Source organism: Neltuma alba, unplaced genomic scaffold (genome assembly GCF_004799145.2).
Source record: "Neltuma alba isolate B1F8T4 unplaced genomic scaffold, ASM479914v2 tig00000927_pilon, whole genome shotgun sequence".
Lineage (NCBI taxonomy): Eukaryota > Viridiplantae > Streptophyta > Magnoliopsida > Fabales > Fabaceae > Neltuma > Neltuma alba.
Genome location: NW_021632260.1, coordinates 11,349 through 29,308, shown reverse-complemented (window position 1 = coordinate 29,308; position 17,960 = coordinate 11,349). Strand labels below are relative to the sequence as shown.

Below are 17,960 nucleotides of genomic sequence, written 5' to 3'. Positions count from 1 at the left end.
TTAGAATCTTCTTCAGCCCACTCTTACCTTCTTTCCCCGGCTGTCGGTTCTTCCGGTTCGTTGTGTACGCTAACCTTAGGCGCAGCTGTCATCCGTCTGCTGGGGATCGAATCGCTTTTGTTTGCCTTCGTTGATTATTGAATTCTTAATTAATAATTAAGGTTGTATCCATACATCTTTACGCGTATGTTGGTTATTTCTTGTTGGCGTAAACTGGGTTTCATTGTCATTTGACGTATTCTGTTTCATCCCTTGATAAACTCAACCACGATTCTCAGTTCTTCAAGATTGGCTGATATTTATTTAAAGACAAAATATCCTCAGAGGCTGCTTACTAAATAGACTCATTAAACACGCGGCTTGAATTATGACTCCACGATGAAAGAAACAAAAACGCCGATGTTGTTGTCCATTTAAATAACTCAGAAATGGATGAAATGTGAGGGGGTGAATGGGTAAACCTTCCGGAAGTGGAAATTGTGGAACGCGTGACCTAAAATTACAAAACGTGTACACAGTCTTTTCTTATAGTTTCTTTTAATTGGACCACAAAAACGTGTACGGAGGCCGGCGTCCAAATTATGGTGAAATTCCGGATAGATAACCACGAAGTGTGGACAAGGAGGCGCGAGTATTTAAAAGCAAAAACCCGGTTCTTGATTAACACGCAAAGGACAGAGTCGAACATGTCAAAAGAATATATGCTTCGTTTTGATGCAATTGACAACAAAGTGGCCTAAAATTGGGCACATGCCTTGCCAACCAAACACACCATGATTTGCCTTCCTCTTAAATGACGGGTGCCGCCCTGTGCCTATCAATTAAGACGCCGTAACCCACACACAGTAAATTTGAAAAGTGCCTGGTGATAAGTGTGAAGGGGAAAAGAAGGACACGTATGTTATTACAAAGCAACAAAACTTCGAATTCCTTTTCCCACACATTCAAAACACATCCATGATCCATCCCCCCTTGTAACTCGTTCCGTGTAGTTTGGCATCTCTGGCCGTCTAACCACACCGTTGAACGACGCGGCACGACACTTTACATTAATTTAGAAAATTAACTGAGTCCGCGTTGGAAGACAACCATCGATCAGTAAATCCACGCGTCCTCGTCATCGTCTTAGCTCTTCCACAACCTCCAGAAAAAGTCCAAAACCTCGTCCTTATCCACGCCAACCATCCTCCATTTGCTCTGCTCCTCGATATTTCTATTTTAGTATTTGTCTGATTTTAGTTATTTACCCATAAGTTAGGCAATCGAATCTTTTTCTTTCTTTCCTTTTTCTTTTTTTGGGGGGGAGCAACGGCAGATAGCCTGCACTTTTCGCGTGAAGTGGTGGTGCACAGCGGACACTGAGGGGAGCTGTGCGCTCTGTGCTAACAGTAAAAACCGTCAACAACGTCGATAAGAATCAGGACTTGCCCCACCCTTCACGCGAATCTGGTGTTTCGTCACGGCGCAGGTCAGGCGGCGCATCCACAACTCTGAGCCGTCGGAGAGAAGGAAAACAGAGACGTGCGAAATAGAAGGACAAAAATGAATGAATTTTAATTAAAATAAATGAATTGAATTTCCAATGTCAAACTACAGAGTCTAACCAGTGAATAGGATCCGTGTACTGTATGTACAGGAACAAATGAATCCCGAAATGCCCTGACAAATGAAGAATTAAAAGAACAAACTAAGAATTTGATTCAATTTGATGTCACTTCCTAGTTATCTGACTCTAACCAAAACATATGAATATATGCTGATTCAGTGATCTTCCTCGATTTTGGGTGCCATCAAAAGACGCGGCTTCTTGACCGGCAAAGGGCTCTCCACCTCGTCGTCCCCGGGAGTTAAGAACTTGGCCGAGAAGTCGGGCAGAGCGGGAAGGTTCAGGTCGAAGTCACGGTGGCTGTGGCTAACGGTATGTGTGGATCCAACTCCTTCCGAGGCAGTGACAGCGCTGCTACCACCGCCAGCGGCGGCTGCTCCGCCGTCATAGTGACAGCGCTTGTGACCTCCCAGGGCCTGTCCGGTGGGGAAGGACTTGTGGCAGATAGAACACTCGTGGGACTTACCCCCCGCGTTGGATGCAGTTGCAGTGGTGTTTGCAGAAGTACTTGTGACGGCGGAGGAGGCGGATTGATCTTCCCCGGGAGCGCCGCCTGCAGTGAGTTTTCTGTGACTGGCCTTATGTCCACCAAGAGCCTGGTAAGAGGAGAAAGTCCTGTCGCAAACAGAGCATTTGTAACTGAGCTTAGGGGCGGTGGTTGGATCTGTTGCGGACGGTGGAGCCGACTCAGATACAGCCGGGGGAAGATTGTCCTGGGGGGATCTATGGCGGTCGGAGTCGGTGGGATGGGTGGGGGAGACGGCGGAGCCACCGCGAGCCAGCATGATGAGGCAGAGAGCGAGATACTCTTCCTCGGCGGTGCATGAGGAAGGATGGTCGAGACGGGAACGCTTGGAACGCTTGCGCTTGGTCCATGGCTCCAAGGAGTGAAGATTGGAGTCCAATTCGAAAGGGAAGGAGGGAGGAGCGGCAGTAGGGGACTTGAGAGCTTCCAGGGCCATGTGATCTGACCGCAAAGCCGGAACTGATACGGGCAAGTTAAGAGGGAGAGGGAGAGGATTGTTGAGGAGGGGTTGGTTATAATTAGAGTTGAATGGAGAATGAGTTGGAGTGATGAGAGTGAGGAGGGAGATTTATAGGGAGGAGAAGGAGAAATAGAGAGTTGGGGGGGAAGTTGCGTGCCAAGTAGTGAGAAAAGTAAGCGCGGTGTGCAAGTCATTGCATCTTAATTTAATCATATATATAAAAATCGAATAAAAAGGAGGCTAACAGAAAGGGTACTGGTACATCGCAACAAGACAGAAAGAGAGAGCTTTCTTGGTGGCTAAGGGCATCCATCCGTAAGTCGGTCAAACAAAGTGTCACGCTGTATTGCGGAGGAGTGACAGTGAGAGAAGTCACTAGGGAGGACCGAGCGGAGTCGGAAGCGAAGACCCGTTCTAAGGTCAAAATCCACCAAAAAGGACCCCGCTTTTTAATTATGGAGGAATCACTGTGGAACTTGAGTTACAATAGTAAATGTTGAGATTGAGATGGCGGTTTGAATGGAAAGAGCTGGTCCGCAGCAGCCGGCTGAGACTATTCCCTATTGTCAATATCTATCGTGTGGGTTAGAGGCCGACCTTATAAAAAAACCGAGTGAAGTTTGACGAGTTGAAAATCCTCCTCCGTTCATGTATCTCAGCAAATTTATGAGTCAGGCTCTGGAACACCGCCATTTGGTCGGCTTCCATACACTGCTTATGTTTGATATGAGATCACCGGACCAACCCGCCCGGATTTCTTGGGGGAGTCACTTTTCTTTTTTCTTTTTAATTTTTTCCCGCTTTCCTAAGTTGATGTGTTCCGCCTTGCATTTATTTCTCTCAGTAACACCGGAGCCATGATATTATCACTTATCTTCCCTCCAGAAAATATGGAAAATTATTGCATGATTCTAGACAGAATGTTGGCCTGAATTAATTTACATTATATTGTCTTGTTTCCCGTGACATTCATTCCCTTTTCACGCCAACTGATCGGATGTTACTCTAAAATTGAGATAGGTGCCATAACCAACTAAATAATGAGTGCGCTCCAAATCATTTACATCCTCCGAGTTCGTTTTTAATTTTGCGTTTACTACTGTGTAGATAAGGGAAAATAAGACCGTAATACTCTTATATTCTTTATTATTAGATTCATTTAAGTATATTACGTAGTTTTAAAAAAACTGTTAAAATTAGTTAGAAATAATAAATATGTTGGAAATGTATTTTTTTCAAATATACTCGTATTTAAAAGTGGATAGGTGTGAGTGAGGAAAAAAAAAGAGAGAATGCATAAAAAAAAAGATAATGAGATAGAGTATATTAATCAAGGATAAAATGGATAAAAATAAATTTATTATTTAGACAAACACAAAAGAAATTTTATAAATAGAAACAAAGTAATTCAAAAAATTGGATCTAAGAGACGGAGACGTTATTAAACAATTAAGTGAGCGGAGTTTCTGGGCAAGGATGTATGGTTGAATTTTAACCAATCGCAGTCAAATATATGCTCGGACAAACTCTCACGTAACTCCGATCTAACGGCAAAAAAAAAAAAAAGGATTTGAAAAGTTGTCGTTCCTATCTGACTGCGCGCACTTTAAATCTATGGGATATGTAAACAGGTCTTAAACGTATGCAAGGAAGCTTGTAGTTAAAATGGAGATCAAAGTTAGCTGGCTAATAAATAACCTAATAGAGGACATTGTGTGAAGAAGAAGTTGATAGAATGTGGCGGGGAATGCAGCGGAAAAAGGGAGGGAAAATTCGGGGGCGTGACGGAAAGGAGAAGTTGGGATTGACGAGTGGCTTGGAGTGAAATAACACACGTGGATGCACTTTATTACTCATCCAAACTCTGTAAAGGGCAAAATGGAATTGAATTTGGATGAATTGAAGTGGCGGATCTGTGAGACACGTCCCACAAGATTGCGGGGTCTGGGGTTGTGTAGAGTCATGAGTCGGCTGTCTGGAAATCTACGCGAAGCATCCGGTTCAATCCGAACACCCCCACACGTGCGCCTCCTTATAAATCAATCTCCTCAACTCTTCCTCTTTCTGTTACTGTCCCGGTTTTTCAGCCTCGTCTTGTGCACACACCCAGGTCCCCTTTTCTGTTCCTTCTTGTGAATACCGAATTTAAGCTCACCTCGTTCAAATATAATAAATATCGCTGCAGCGAAGGGATTGGGTTTTCCAGGAACAACGATGCCATTTCGATTCTAAATATAAAATTTAGTTTGTAGTGTAAATTATATCATCAAGTATAAATCAGGTATTATATTTAGAATTGGAGGTGGTCAACTACTGTCTAATAAAAAAACATCAAACTGGTGCACAATTAACATTTCTTAAATAGGCGAATTAATGTGATTGATTCAAGCGTGCACATGTAGGCAGCATATGGCGAAACACAAAACAGGATCGAGTAGTGCTGCTCCATTTCTTGAATAAATCAAATTAATGTGCTGTAAGAAATCGTAACATTATGGGTTATAATTTTCAGTGTAAATGCGTTGGGGTTCCATTTTATGTAGGTGCCTGGCAAGAGACGCCCGTTCACGTGTCTCTTTCCGGCCCCGAGCTACATGGACAGTTGTGAGCTGTGACGGTGAAAGAGAAAGTTCTGCGTCAGACTCTGTGGGTTATTCCTATTTTTGATTTTTCTTGGTCCCCTGCTGTCACCGACTCAGATAGCTTAGGAATATAGGATGAAATAGAGCGGACTACTAACGCGGACAAAAAAATGTAAACCTTTTTTTTTTTTTTTGTAATGGTGCGTTCCTATCCATTTGATGAAAAAAAACAATTATTATATCAAATAAAATTAATCTATGTTTTCCGCCCTTTTTTGGTTTAACATTATCATTTTGATTTCTTGCGTTTAGCATTTCATGTGCGGAACCGATGACCATCAACGGATGAAGTTTTGTGAGCCTCTTTCTCAGAGATTATTTTAGGGGCTAAGCTGCGTCAGCATCTTTAATAATAATTGCAGAACTATTGTATTGCCAATCATTAGGCACATCAAGATGAGTACACAGAGCTATATCCCTATAGTAATCCCCAGCATGTCCTGTCTTAGCTCCTACTTATACGGTGCAATAATGACCTGAACTTCGGTGAAAACCATGGAATGCCCCTCTACTAGTCCACCGTGCATACTAATTTTGAAATTGTAAATAATAATAATAAAAGTTACCTGCCGAGTGCAGCACCATCCCGTAGAAGGCAGGCGGCGTAACGCGGCTTGAAAGCTGGTGTCCAGATCCCAACTTGGGACTCTCGCGGCTTTCCCACTCTGTAAAGCATATGTACCCTTTCCCATCTCTTCCGCCCCAAGCAACCCCCATTTCTTGTTTTTCATCATATTGCATATCACCCCATTCATCATTCTAATTTTTTATTACTTCTCCGATCTTAAATATAAAATTCTTATATAGTATATATAAGAGTTTTATATTTAGGATTAGAAGAATATTATTAGACAAAAGTTCATCAAAAAACTTGAAATTATTAAATTTAAAATCAGAATTAGTAACAAAATATTGGATTTGCAAATAACAACATATTTATAAAAAAAAATTTATTTACAATTTAATAATTTAAATGTTATTTTTGTGGGAACTATTATCACATGGGTCTCGCGCGCCCCGTCCAACACGGTTCAAGTCTTGTAAATTGATAATTAATTTTTTTATAGGAAAATTTAGCTGTCAAAGGATTAATGCGCAATTAACGTCTGATGTCTGAGCTTTATTGATAGTACAGAGTGAGGAAGGTGGATTAGGTGGGAGACGAATTGGAAGTGTACAGGACCTTGGTGACTAGTGAGAGCCAAGAGAAGCACGTGATAAATATGTCATTTCCATAATAACAACAACAACAACAGGATTTGTGGTTGTTTTAGAATGCCCCGCAGCCGAAAAGGAATACTGACTCAGACTGCCCAATAATATGGAATATTGGGTCCCAAACAAGCTTCGGTTTTGCTCATGGGTTTTAATTTGGATCCATGACCCTCGCTAAAATTAAATTTAAAAAAAAAAAAGAATAAATAAAATCGACTGATCAGGGGTCGCTATGCCAGGAATGCGTTATGATGTAGGTGACCAGACCAAATGAAAGGGGAATTAAAATCGTGGGATTCGTCTAAAAGAGCCTTTCAGCTGGGGGAATATTGGCAGATTGGCAGGTGAACAAGTATTGATAACCGAAACTAAACTTAAATTAAATATGGATAACAAAGAGGGGAAAAAATCAGGTGACGCATTGCGATATGTGTGTGTATATATAAGAAGGTGACAAGAAACAAGTGGAGGGAAAGGGGTATTAGCGGGAATTACGTGACTTGCAAGTTTGAAGCTTGAAACTTGAAAGGAATATGTAATATAAATAGGGGCCGCGGGTCACCTGCAGCAACCCCTCCTCAGGGTTCCATTTGGTTTCATCACTGATGCTCTCCACCCCCCCCTCCGGAACAAAGGAAATGGCAAAACCTTTTTTTTTTTTTAATCGTGAATAAATAACTTGAATAATAAAAAGTGTTTGAAGAGGGGAAAAAGAAGGGAAAAGATATTAATCATTCGAATGCAGATGATGCAGATGAACAATACCAAATATTGGTCCTAGATGTATAGGAAATAGCCGGTGAGTTGATTTTCATTTTATCCATTTTATCTTACATTTTACCATTTTTTTGACACTAATTTATCCATCCTATAAACTATTGTCATATAATTCAATGTTACATGAAGAAAGTTTAAGGAGATTGTTTCATATTTGTTAGAATTAAATCATTTATTTAATCCTTTTAATTTACTTAAATTAATTGAGTAAATATTACATTAAGGATGGGGATTAATTCTTAAAAGAAAATTGGATGAGACAGTCAGAAGTAGGAACTCCAACCAACTTATTTTTTGAACAATTGCTTTCACTGCAACTGAGTCCAGTTCCTGGATATATCTGAGGTCCGACCACCAGTTTTCCCCCCAGCTTCTCGGACAAATGAGTTCATTCACCCAAGAACCGAAAAAGTACAACAGCAACAAAAAGGCCAACCCAGCCCAAATGAAAAATCAAAGAAAACAAAAAGTAACTTTAAGATACGGACCCAATAGGCTTTCAAGAGGACTGAGACTTTAGTCCCTACGGACAATTTCAGGAACGTCGGAGTTTTATGTTCCTCTCAGATCTCACTGACCACAGTGCAACAAAAGCTACAGTTCCTTTCTGACCAAAAGTGAATTACCATGGGGTCACTATTTTGGGTGCTTAACCACAAATACCATCGTTTCATTTTAGAAATAATAAACACTATCGTTATTATACAGATATAAAATGTACATACAACGCATTATTTTATGGGAAAATTATTTCAAGTTTAAGGCCAAATGCGATTTAATTAATTTTTTTTCCTTTGTGCAATGAGTGAGCCAATTTACAATTTTTTTCAGACAAAAAAAATTATCAATTTTGGTGTCACAATTGCATTAAATTAAAAAACAGAAGTATTTGTGTAAGCTTCCGATATAAATGAACAGGGCATGAGAATATGAATCACGAAAGGAGGCTGAAGCAGAAAAAATGCATGAATCACGAAATGGAGGCTTGCAGCTGCAGTCCTGCAGCCGCTCTGGTGGACCAAAATGCCCTTGCCTTTGATCAAGCGTTTGACGAAAGATCCAGCACTTGGACCCCGTTGATCTTGTAATAATGAAATTACGAGACTTTTAATAAAGTAAGCAGATCTGTAATCCAAAGCTACGAATTGATATCGATCCTTTTTCTCCATTTATAATCCATGTCATTCATCATATTTTTAAAGATAAGAATGCAATCAACTTCCCTAGTGCGCTCGTTGAATTCGTTGTCTCCTTTTACTAGCTACACTACCCTCTTCTCTTCGCCTCCAACCTCGGTTTCTAAGGATCTCCAATCCGTCATCGTCATTCTTACCGGGGAACCCTCTCCACACTGATCGATCTGCCCCCGCAAGTTTGCGTTCTCCTGGTAATTTCTCACTTTTACCGCTGATATGTGCAAACCCCACAAATAACCTTCGCTACACTCTCTTTGTCGAATCTGATTTACTGAAACATTTTGTAGTGTTCATTAACCACCATTCTTCTCTTTCTTACCTAGTGAAGCTCGGAATACAAGTGATGGGGTGGTTTAATAATTGGATTTTATTTTATTTTTAACATCTCTTGTATGTATCCTTACCGAACCCCGCTCCCTTTTCCCCTTTCTTTTACTTTATACGAATCCGCGCGTACCTCATTTTGTCTGACTGATCGTTGTTGAGCAGCGGGTGACTCTGTACAAATTCCACAGATGGCTGTGAAGGATGGCCAAGACCCTCGTATAGCAAAAATCTCCTCTGCAATCCGTGTCATCCCAAACTTCCCCAAGCCAGGTTTTTTACTTTAAATAACCTACTAGTTATTTTTCTGTTTTAATAGTTTCGGCATTATTTTATACATGATGACGTTGCATTTTACCTTTCTCAGATTTTTAGTTTTAGATTAAAAGACGCAAACTTTGTGGGTTTTAACTTTGTACTCTTGATTTGGTCAGGGATTATGTTTCAAGATATAACAACCTTGCTTCTTGATACAAAGGCATTCAAAGACACGATTGATATGTTTGTGGAGAGATATCGCGATAAAAATATCTCTGTGGTGGCAGGTATTTCTGCAAATATTTTTCCAAATATTGCTGTTTAATTGGCTTATCTTACCCTTGTACGTTTAGTCTACGTGGATACATTTTTCTGTCTTTAAAGCGCCCCCCGTCCCGGAGCTGAAATTGAAATAGCAAAGTTCCTTTCCTTTGAGATTGAAGATTGCTCAAGGAATGCATAAATCTTTATCATAATGATGTCAACTTATAGCCTTTTATATCGGTATACGCTGCCTTGTCCTTATATCTCCTAAAGCTCCTTTTCAGTTAAATACGGCACGCATTGAGAACTCTGGCCGATCTAAGTAGAAGGAGAAGAACAAAGCTGTGTAGAAATCTTTTTTTTTTCCCCCTTCCTTTTATTGAGAATGAAGATCTCCACTACCCCTTATAGTTAACCATTTCCTGTCTGTGTTGTGTCCATTTGCAGAACTGAGAAGTAAAAGCATTGATATGCTCATTATGACATGACAAAATCTAAAAAGTTTCTAGGGTTTATTTTTAGTTCATGATATTATTTACACGAGTTTGTCAGACACAAGTGTGTGTGGGGCTGTGTGAGCATGGCATTTTTTTTTTTTTTGGGGTCTTAATGAGCATGCTGTTATCCTTTTCCTTTTTTTTTTGGTTTCTGAAACAATGACGACAGTGTCCATTATCTGTGGAAGTATTAAAAATTGAGCCACCTGTGCAATTGAAAATTGCATTGAATCAATAATCTGTACATGGTGTTAGCCCAATTACATGCCACTAGGTCAACTTCTGCTTCCATTATTAGAAGAAAGCAAAGGCATACTTCCTTACCGATCCCTACAAGTTATCAGAATCTTACATGGATTTTTTTTTCATTACAGCTCCTTTATAGTCTTGAAATAAACTATCCGTTGTGCCTGACAATTGCATTGATGGCATAATGTAGGTGTTGAAGCAAGAGGCTTTATATTTGGCCCTCCCATTGCATTAGCTATTGGGGCAAAATTCGTGCCCATGAGAAAACCCAATAAATTACCAGGTATAATTTTGCATTATTCTATAGAAAGTACCACATTCAAGTTTGGGAAAAATTCCTACTTTGCTGAGAGATCTTGCTAGGTGATCTTTTACCTCTAGTAAATAACTAGTATACCGCATAGTTTCCTAAATTTGCTGTTATAATTAAGCAGTATCAATATTTACTAGATCAGATGAGCAAATATCATATGTTGGTTCATAATGTTACATCTCTTGCGTGAAGGACTTCTTGTCTACCTTCAGTTTTCTTTCTAGTAAGAAAATCTAAAACTAAGAGACTGAGCAGGAAAAAATCATAAGAAAGATACGGGGAGGATTTTGATCCTTTAGCTGCGTGGTATCTGTGAGCAGGACAAATTTGGTGAAGATTACTTCTTGCATTAACATTCGCTTGCAGTAGGTAGGCCACTTGCATATCTTGTGCGCCTCTCTCCTCCCCCCCCCCCCCCCACAAAAAAAAAGGGGGAAAAAAAAAGGCTCCAGCTTGTTAATAGTGCAGTTATAAAAGGTCTGCTTGGAGCTGAAGTGACTTTAACGTGAGTATGGAAGGATGAAACTTCAAGAATTTGAGTGCATGTCTCAAAACACCATTTTCTGTGACCTTATTGCTGGTTTATTGTTATTTATGGCTATAAATATTTGAATCTATGTTTTCTACGGTCTTCTAAGTTATGTGCTACTTCACTGTGTTAACTTTCATTTACTTAATAACGCGCCTGAGTGTCATGTGACAGATAAGAGCTTTAATGATTGTGTTTTGATTCTCTTTCAGGGGAGGTTATCTCAGAAGAGTATTCTTTAGAATATGGAACTGACAAAATGGAGATGCATGTTGGGGCCGTAGAGGCAGGAGAACGAGCCTTAGTCATTGATGATCTTATTGCGACTGGAGGCACCTTATGTGCCGCAATCAAACTACTTGGTATTTGATCGAGACCTAAAGTTTCCCTTGAGCTGCAAAAGCATGATATTAACTCATCATTATGCATGTTTTTAAGAGAAACTAGACATCTTTTTCCTGATGTGTATGAGATATAACAACTTAAAAATTTCTTGAAAATTTTGTTTATCTTTCTAACATTCCAATCTTATTAAAATATTTGAGGAAATGTTGAAATAATGAAAACAAAATTTCAGGGAAGCCAATGAAATGTATAGAGAAAAGAATGAAAAACGGATTATCTTGAGCTTGAAATGAGACAATCTATTTGTGGTTCGTCAATAGTTGGCTCCTTTTAGATTTTATTTTCTTATATAGATGTTGTTATTACTCAAGTAATTTTCATCTATGCTTTAGCTGGATCCTACCCAAGTTATTTTACTTTCCTCTTTTGTTGTATTTAATGGGTGGTCTGGCTGATTGTACAGTCAACATCCCAGAAAGAAAACTTGATCTAATAATCAGGTTTGATGAATTTCATGAAAATGACCGAAAATATTGGGCTGAAGCCTTTCCTCAAACTCTTAGCGATATCTGTGTTTCACAGCTTTCATTATTCCTTTTTTAAGGAGAAAAGGACAGATCATAAGACACAAAAGGATGGAGACAATTGATGACATTGCTATGGGTTCTGTGTATTATTACCTGATCTCAATACTGTATGCTTGCGTTACAAGTGACTTTTTCATGTGGAACCATGTTTTGTCATTAGTCAATTTCCTTCTTTAACATTCACGCTCGGTACATTCTTAGTTCTTTTTTATTCTTTGCTGCAGAACGCGTTGGGGTGGAAGTGGTCGAGTGTGCTTGTGTAATTGAGTTGCCAGAGTTGAAGGTATGTCCACATAAATGCAAATACAGTTTATCTTTCCATGGCTAGTAGTTGTTTGCTCAGCTGAAATGTATATTTTCCACACAAGCTAGTATGATTACACCTCACTTTCATTTCCTTTTCTTCCCTGCCTCTACCGTTGCATGTTACAGAGGAAATTTATGTGCAGTCGAGCTGTTTTTGTGTTTCACAGAGATTGAAAAAGTATCTAAAATTGATCAAATGGTTTGCTCTGTAATTTCCTATCCTTCTTGGAAAAAAAACATTTATCTTCGTAAATTACATATCTAGAGAAAATCAAGCAATATGAAGCATGAAAGTAAAAACAAGGCTTGTCATCTGCAGCATTTCATTACAATTTATGGTAGTTTTCGAGACAGTAATCTATTGCTTTTCTTGAGAGGGCATGAAATCAATAGAGAGAAATTGTAACGTTAGTCATCGTTAGTGGGTGTGATTAGTTCTCTTCTGCCTTCTTGTGGCGTCTTTGACTAGAATATACTAATCTCGTTATCAATACATCTGCAAATGTCCGTCCTTTTCAATTTGCTGATGTTTTCATAGTTTATCCCATAGAGTTGCACTTATGGCTGTAACTGTCAGTCCGTCTACAGAATTCTATTTTTGAAGAAAGTTCATTATTGCCGCATAATTTTGTGCTGGAAGGTATTGAATAAAGCGTTCTTGTAGATAGGATGGCAATGTCGATGGATGGCAGCTTTTACCATAATTGCCTTTCAAATTGTTTAGTCCATAACTCGCCCCTGTAGGGTTGAGTGTTAGGAGTGATGAATTAACTTGCACAAATCTTGCTTGCAGAGTGAAATTTTGTTGTGATAACGAACTAATTTCCTTCCTCTGGCTGACTGATTTCAGGGACGAGAAAGGCTGGGGGAGAAGCCACTGTTTGTGCTAGTTAGTGGCGCTTGAATTCAGAGTTTAGATGATGTTTACTTTTAGCTGTTGAAAGACGTTTTGGGTTCTCATTTGCTTGGAGCTTCGTTAGAGGCTTCATATTTTCCCTGAAGATCTCTTGGTATTGAAAAATAAAAGGGGGGAATTGGGTCTGGCTTGGCTGCTGAAGGAATTGAATTGTTAGGCTTATTGAAATGAGTTCATTGAACATTGGCACGCCTAAGGCACTCGTTGGACCTTTCAGCTTTTGCTAATTGCGTCGTGGATGTATGGATTATTGAGTATGGAATATAAATTAGTTATCAGTATCTCATTCGATGGGACTGCGACTACCCTCCAGATTTACCCCTTGCTTGGATTGAGAGAAAATTAGAGAGGAAAATATAAAAAGAAATGAGTTTTTTTTTTTTTTTTTGGATAAGAGGGAAAATGTGGGAAGAAGGAAAAATGGGGAAGAAAATGAAATTGGCTTTATACCTTTTTTTTTTTTCCAAATTTTTGCTGGAGAGATTTGAGAAGAAAAATAAGATTTCTGAGACTGCCTTTCCTCTCTCTTCCTCTTTTTATTTATTTTCTTTATATTTAAAACATTATTCACTTTTTATTTTTTTGATCAAAGCAATATTTTTATTAAATAATTTGGTTTTAAAATATAATAATATGATATATATATATATATATATATAGACAAAATAACTTGATTTTAAATTATTTGATGATGGAGTTGTTTGCATAATTTTTCTATTATAATATTTAATTTGATTTGACTTTAAATATAATATATCTTGATAAGGATATTTTAATTATTTAGATTTTTTTTTTTTTGCTATTTTCTCTCATCTATCTAAAGAAGAGGGATGATAACATCCTCTCTTCAGTTTTTTTTTTCTTTTTTATTTTCTTTCCTCCCAGTTTTTCTTCATGCTAACTTGCCAAGTAATTTGCATAGAGTTTGATCCAAGTTGTGGTTTATAAAAGTGTGCTCTCTTTTGATTTGTTTTCATAAATGTGTGCGTGTAAAATAGATAGACGTAGGATAGATTTTATAAATAAAAAAGGATAGATTTTATTAATATTCAAAACTGATATATACTGTATAGTGCTTTGGAAAAGGCAAATTACATCATTATGTAAGACCTATTTAATTAAATTAAAAAAATTAGATAAATTAATTAATTGTAAGAAATATTACTTCCAATTTTTAATATAAGATGTAGTTGACTAATTTAGAGAGACTAAAGAAATTAGTAAAGTTAATTATTTGAAATAAATAAGTGTTATTTTTCTTAGAATACTCTTGCTAATCATGAATATTAGCTAAAACTACTATTTGATGAATTATTTAATATGTACAGTTACTACAGGAACTATTTTGAAAAAATTGGATGAATATGAAAAATAAAGTGGATTGAAATCTTATATTTGAGATCAAATTAAAAATCAATCTAGCTCTTATATTAAAGATCGAAAGTAGTATGATATTTTTTTAGAACATCGTAATCATATTCTTTAATATCATCTTTCCCTCTCCTACTTAATTATGATTCATGAAGTATTAATAGGGATAATTTAAAAAATTAATAAATATAATAAATAGGTCTTATATTTAGAATTAATATCAACTTAATAATTAAATCTTAATACCAATCATTCGATCATGTATTTAGAAAATAACTCGTATGTGTATCTGTATATGATTATGTACAAGGCTTACGTTTTTATGTTTACATTTTGATTTTTCTCCAAATGCACCCATGTCATTATTTTTTTAAACCGTAAATGATCTGAATTACAAGATAACGGCCCTTATATTGCCCATAGCTAAGTAACACGAGCATTCCAATTGTTTTCCCTGTAATCAAATTCACACGGAATCAATTAGTGTCGTGGATTTTAATTATTGTTTTATCTAATTATCATTTTAAAAAACAGAAATTCAATGTGTAAAGATAAAATGGTTAAGGTGCAAACGTGGTTAAAAATTTTTTATTCAAGAACACTGACGGAAGGGTTTTTAGATGTAAATTTGCTTCAAAAGTTTAAATTATATTACCTCTTGTCCTTATTATAAGACCCCATTTGATTTTTTGTTTGGTTATAATTATAAGACCCTAATCTATTTTGTCTCTCATATTTATGCATTTTTTTCCAAGATAATCCTTCTAATAATGATAGTTCTAATCAATATACTTAATTAGCAAGGATATTTTAGGAATGACAACACTTATTTATTACAAATAACTAATTTAACTTACTTCCTTAATCTCCTCAAATAAGTCAACTGGGTCTTATAATTAGGACCGGAGGTAGTAATATATTGCCCAGTTAAAAAACTAACATTGAATCATAGCATATTGTCCCATTAAGAAACAAACGTTGCATATTGTTCCATTAAAAAACAAATATTGATTATTAAAATCGTAACGTTAACTGTTAACTATGTTAACATGAACAAGTAATATTACTCCAATATTAAACTTTCAGAATAAATTTGTATTTAAAAAAATTTTTAGATGCCAACGTTTTTGAGTAAAAAATTTTCATCTTGACCTAAAATAAAATCGTGGTTGTCTGTCCTGGAATCATCACTGGGCTGTCTATTCATGGCTGACCACGTTTCATTTATCCTTTTTTTTTTAATCTCTTTCTGTAATTTTGCCCCTAAAGTAAGAGAAAAAATAACACCTACTGCCTCCTGTTAATGCCCAAACAAGGTACAACTGATGACCAAACATTAGTTGTCACCATTTGTTTTCAAAAGAATTTCAATACTCGAATACAACAAAAAATAAATACTAAATTTAAAGATTTTAAATTAGAATGAGATTGTTTTGCCAGCTAAATTATAATGAGATTGTAATTTGATATTAACCTACGTATGAGATATTTTCGTCGTAACTCTTTAAAAACACGATGTTGTTTGAACTTCCATAATATGGACTTGCCACCTTCCATGTGGGGATTAAATATTCTGATATATAATTTTAAAACAATTGCTCACATAATGGATTGACAAGTCTTCAAACCTCCGGGCCACGTCACTTAGGTCTCGTACTTTCAATTATGTTGTCATGCATCCCACAACAATTATATGTGACCATATTATAATGCTTTCATGCACTTGTTTGTGTAATTTATTAAACATCTACACATAAGGCGTGTTCTCTATTATATGCAAATTATTTAACCTTGTGGGGTCTCATCCTTCTGCTGTGGCATTTTAATTAGCCCATATTATTCCCCTGTTCATTATATATTCATATTATGAAGTTCCCTGATTGCATTTTCTCCAAGGCCTGGTCATATTTATTGTCACGCTTTGCAGCCTCATGCCTGGTTTGCTATTGATAACATGAATTGACTTTAGTAGCCGGGTTAAGTACGGAAAAGGTCAGGATTAAAAGGCATGGATAGTACGAACATTTTATAAATCTTCAGAGGGTTTTGTTTTTTTTTTTTTGGGGGGCTTCATTGAGAGGGGTTAAATATGTTAATGCTTAGAAAAAAAAATGGAACACAGACAATACTTATTTATTATTAAAAATAATTTATATAGACATATATTGATTGCTTTGAAATGTAAGGATTAAACGTAAGAAAAGAGTGAGAAATTGTGACGGATGCTAAAGGCTGTTCCTTCTAGAATGATGATATGTCCTCTACATGGTGCATAAAATTCAGAAATAAATAAATTAATTATGCGTTCTTTTTGGTTGAACAATGTCGTAGCCTTTGCTAACACTGAAAGGTTACAATATTTTGTTTTCCTGTTCTTTCCTCTTTACAGGCATGCGGAGACGAACCCGGAAGAAGCCCGAGCGAGAGAGGCCAAGACATATAATTATTTAGTTACTATTAATAAACCAGATTATCATTAAGGAATAAAATCAGATTTTTAGAGTCTCCAATCTGTTTGTCCTATTTACTTTCTAGATTTTATTCTCTACCTCATCTTTCTTTTCGTCTGGGATTACAGCGTTTCCTCTGGCCATTTCAAATTCTAAAAGTCGTGCAATGGCCGGTGCGGACAGAAGAGACGATATGAACTTTCTTCGAAGAAGAGATGGGGTTTTAAAAAAATGGGGAAAAGTAGTCCATTTTCGACGCGTGTACGGGGGGGCTCGCGCGAGGATAGGCGGAATCTAAGGATACCTAACATGATTGTTATCAGTGTGTTCAATGCCTTTGTTCTGGTAATCTATTGGATCGCGAGAATTTTGTGACGACGGATTAATCTTAGGGTGTGTTTGGATGAAACCAAACCGTAATTTGAAAAAGTGATTTTGAAGAATAGATTCTGGGAAAAATAGATTCTGTGAAGAATAGATTTTGTAAAAAAGTGATTCTGAGAAGTGAGAGTGTTTGGATAGTTGTTATCAGAAGCACTTTTTATATATACAAATTATTAAAAAAAAGACATAAGTTAATATGATAATTACAAAAAAAATAGATTTTATGATATATTTTAATTTGAAGGAATAAAATTGTTAATAATATGTTTTTTACCAACATAATTAATAATACATAAGATAATATAATTAATAAATAATTAATGTGTATATATATTTATAAAATATAAGATTAAATATATTTATAAAAAAATATGTTTATAAAAAAAATAACAAGATACATATCATATAGGCCCTCACACTCTCCCTTCTTTCTCCAAAAGCAAAAAAAATTTGCTTTTTCCAAAACCATGGTTTTGGTTTTTGGAGGGAGTGTTTGGGTAGATTATTCCCCAAACCATGGTTTGGGGTGTCACCCAAACACACCCTATTAGACGAAGATATAACAGCTAGGTTCTTTGCTCTGTCGTAGATATTGCGCTGCTGGCTCCTTGTGTACTTGTGCGAATCATTAACATTAACTTATTCTGTTTTGCTATCTCATTTTACTGCTACCTACCAAATACTTGGAGGTTGACTTTGTAAGGGTTACGAGAATGGTTATCGACCAGCAATGTCAATGCCGTGT

General features: G+C 36.9%; 2 protein-coding genes across 2 annotated transcripts; one reads left to right on the top strand and one right to left on the bottom strand.

The window, feature by feature from the left end:
* Nucleotides 1–1,529: 1,529 nt before the first annotated feature.
* LOC114748638 (zinc finger protein ZAT10-like) lies at nucleotides 1,530–2,688 on the bottom strand. The gene is made up of 2 exons (XM_028937081.1): nucleotides 1,756–2,688; nucleotides 1,530–1,710 (listed from the first exon to the last, which is right to left on the bottom strand). The coding sequence occupies exon 1, from the start codon at nucleotides 2,566–2,568 to the stop codon at nucleotides 1,762–1,764; it is 807 nt and encodes a 268-aa protein (XP_028792914.1). The 5' UTR covers nucleotides 2,569–2,688; the 3' UTR covers nucleotides 1,530–1,710; nucleotides 1,756–1,761.
* A 5,806-nt stretch (nucleotides 2,689–8,494) lies between these two features.
* Nucleotides 8,495–13,298, top strand: LOC114748649 (adenine phosphoribosyltransferase 1, chloroplastic). The gene is made up of 7 exons (XM_028937093.1): nucleotides 8,495–8,613; nucleotides 8,912–9,019; nucleotides 9,181–9,291; nucleotides 10,205–10,297; nucleotides 11,069–11,218; nucleotides 12,013–12,071; nucleotides 12,945–13,298. Exons 2-7 carry the CDS (start codon nucleotides 8,938–8,940, stop codon nucleotides 12,996–12,998), a joined length of 549 nt encoding a protein of 182 aa, XP_028792926.1. The 5' UTR covers nucleotides 8,495–8,613; nucleotides 8,912–8,937; the 3' UTR covers nucleotides 12,999–13,298.
* Nucleotides 13,299–17,960: the final 4,662 nt, after the last annotated feature.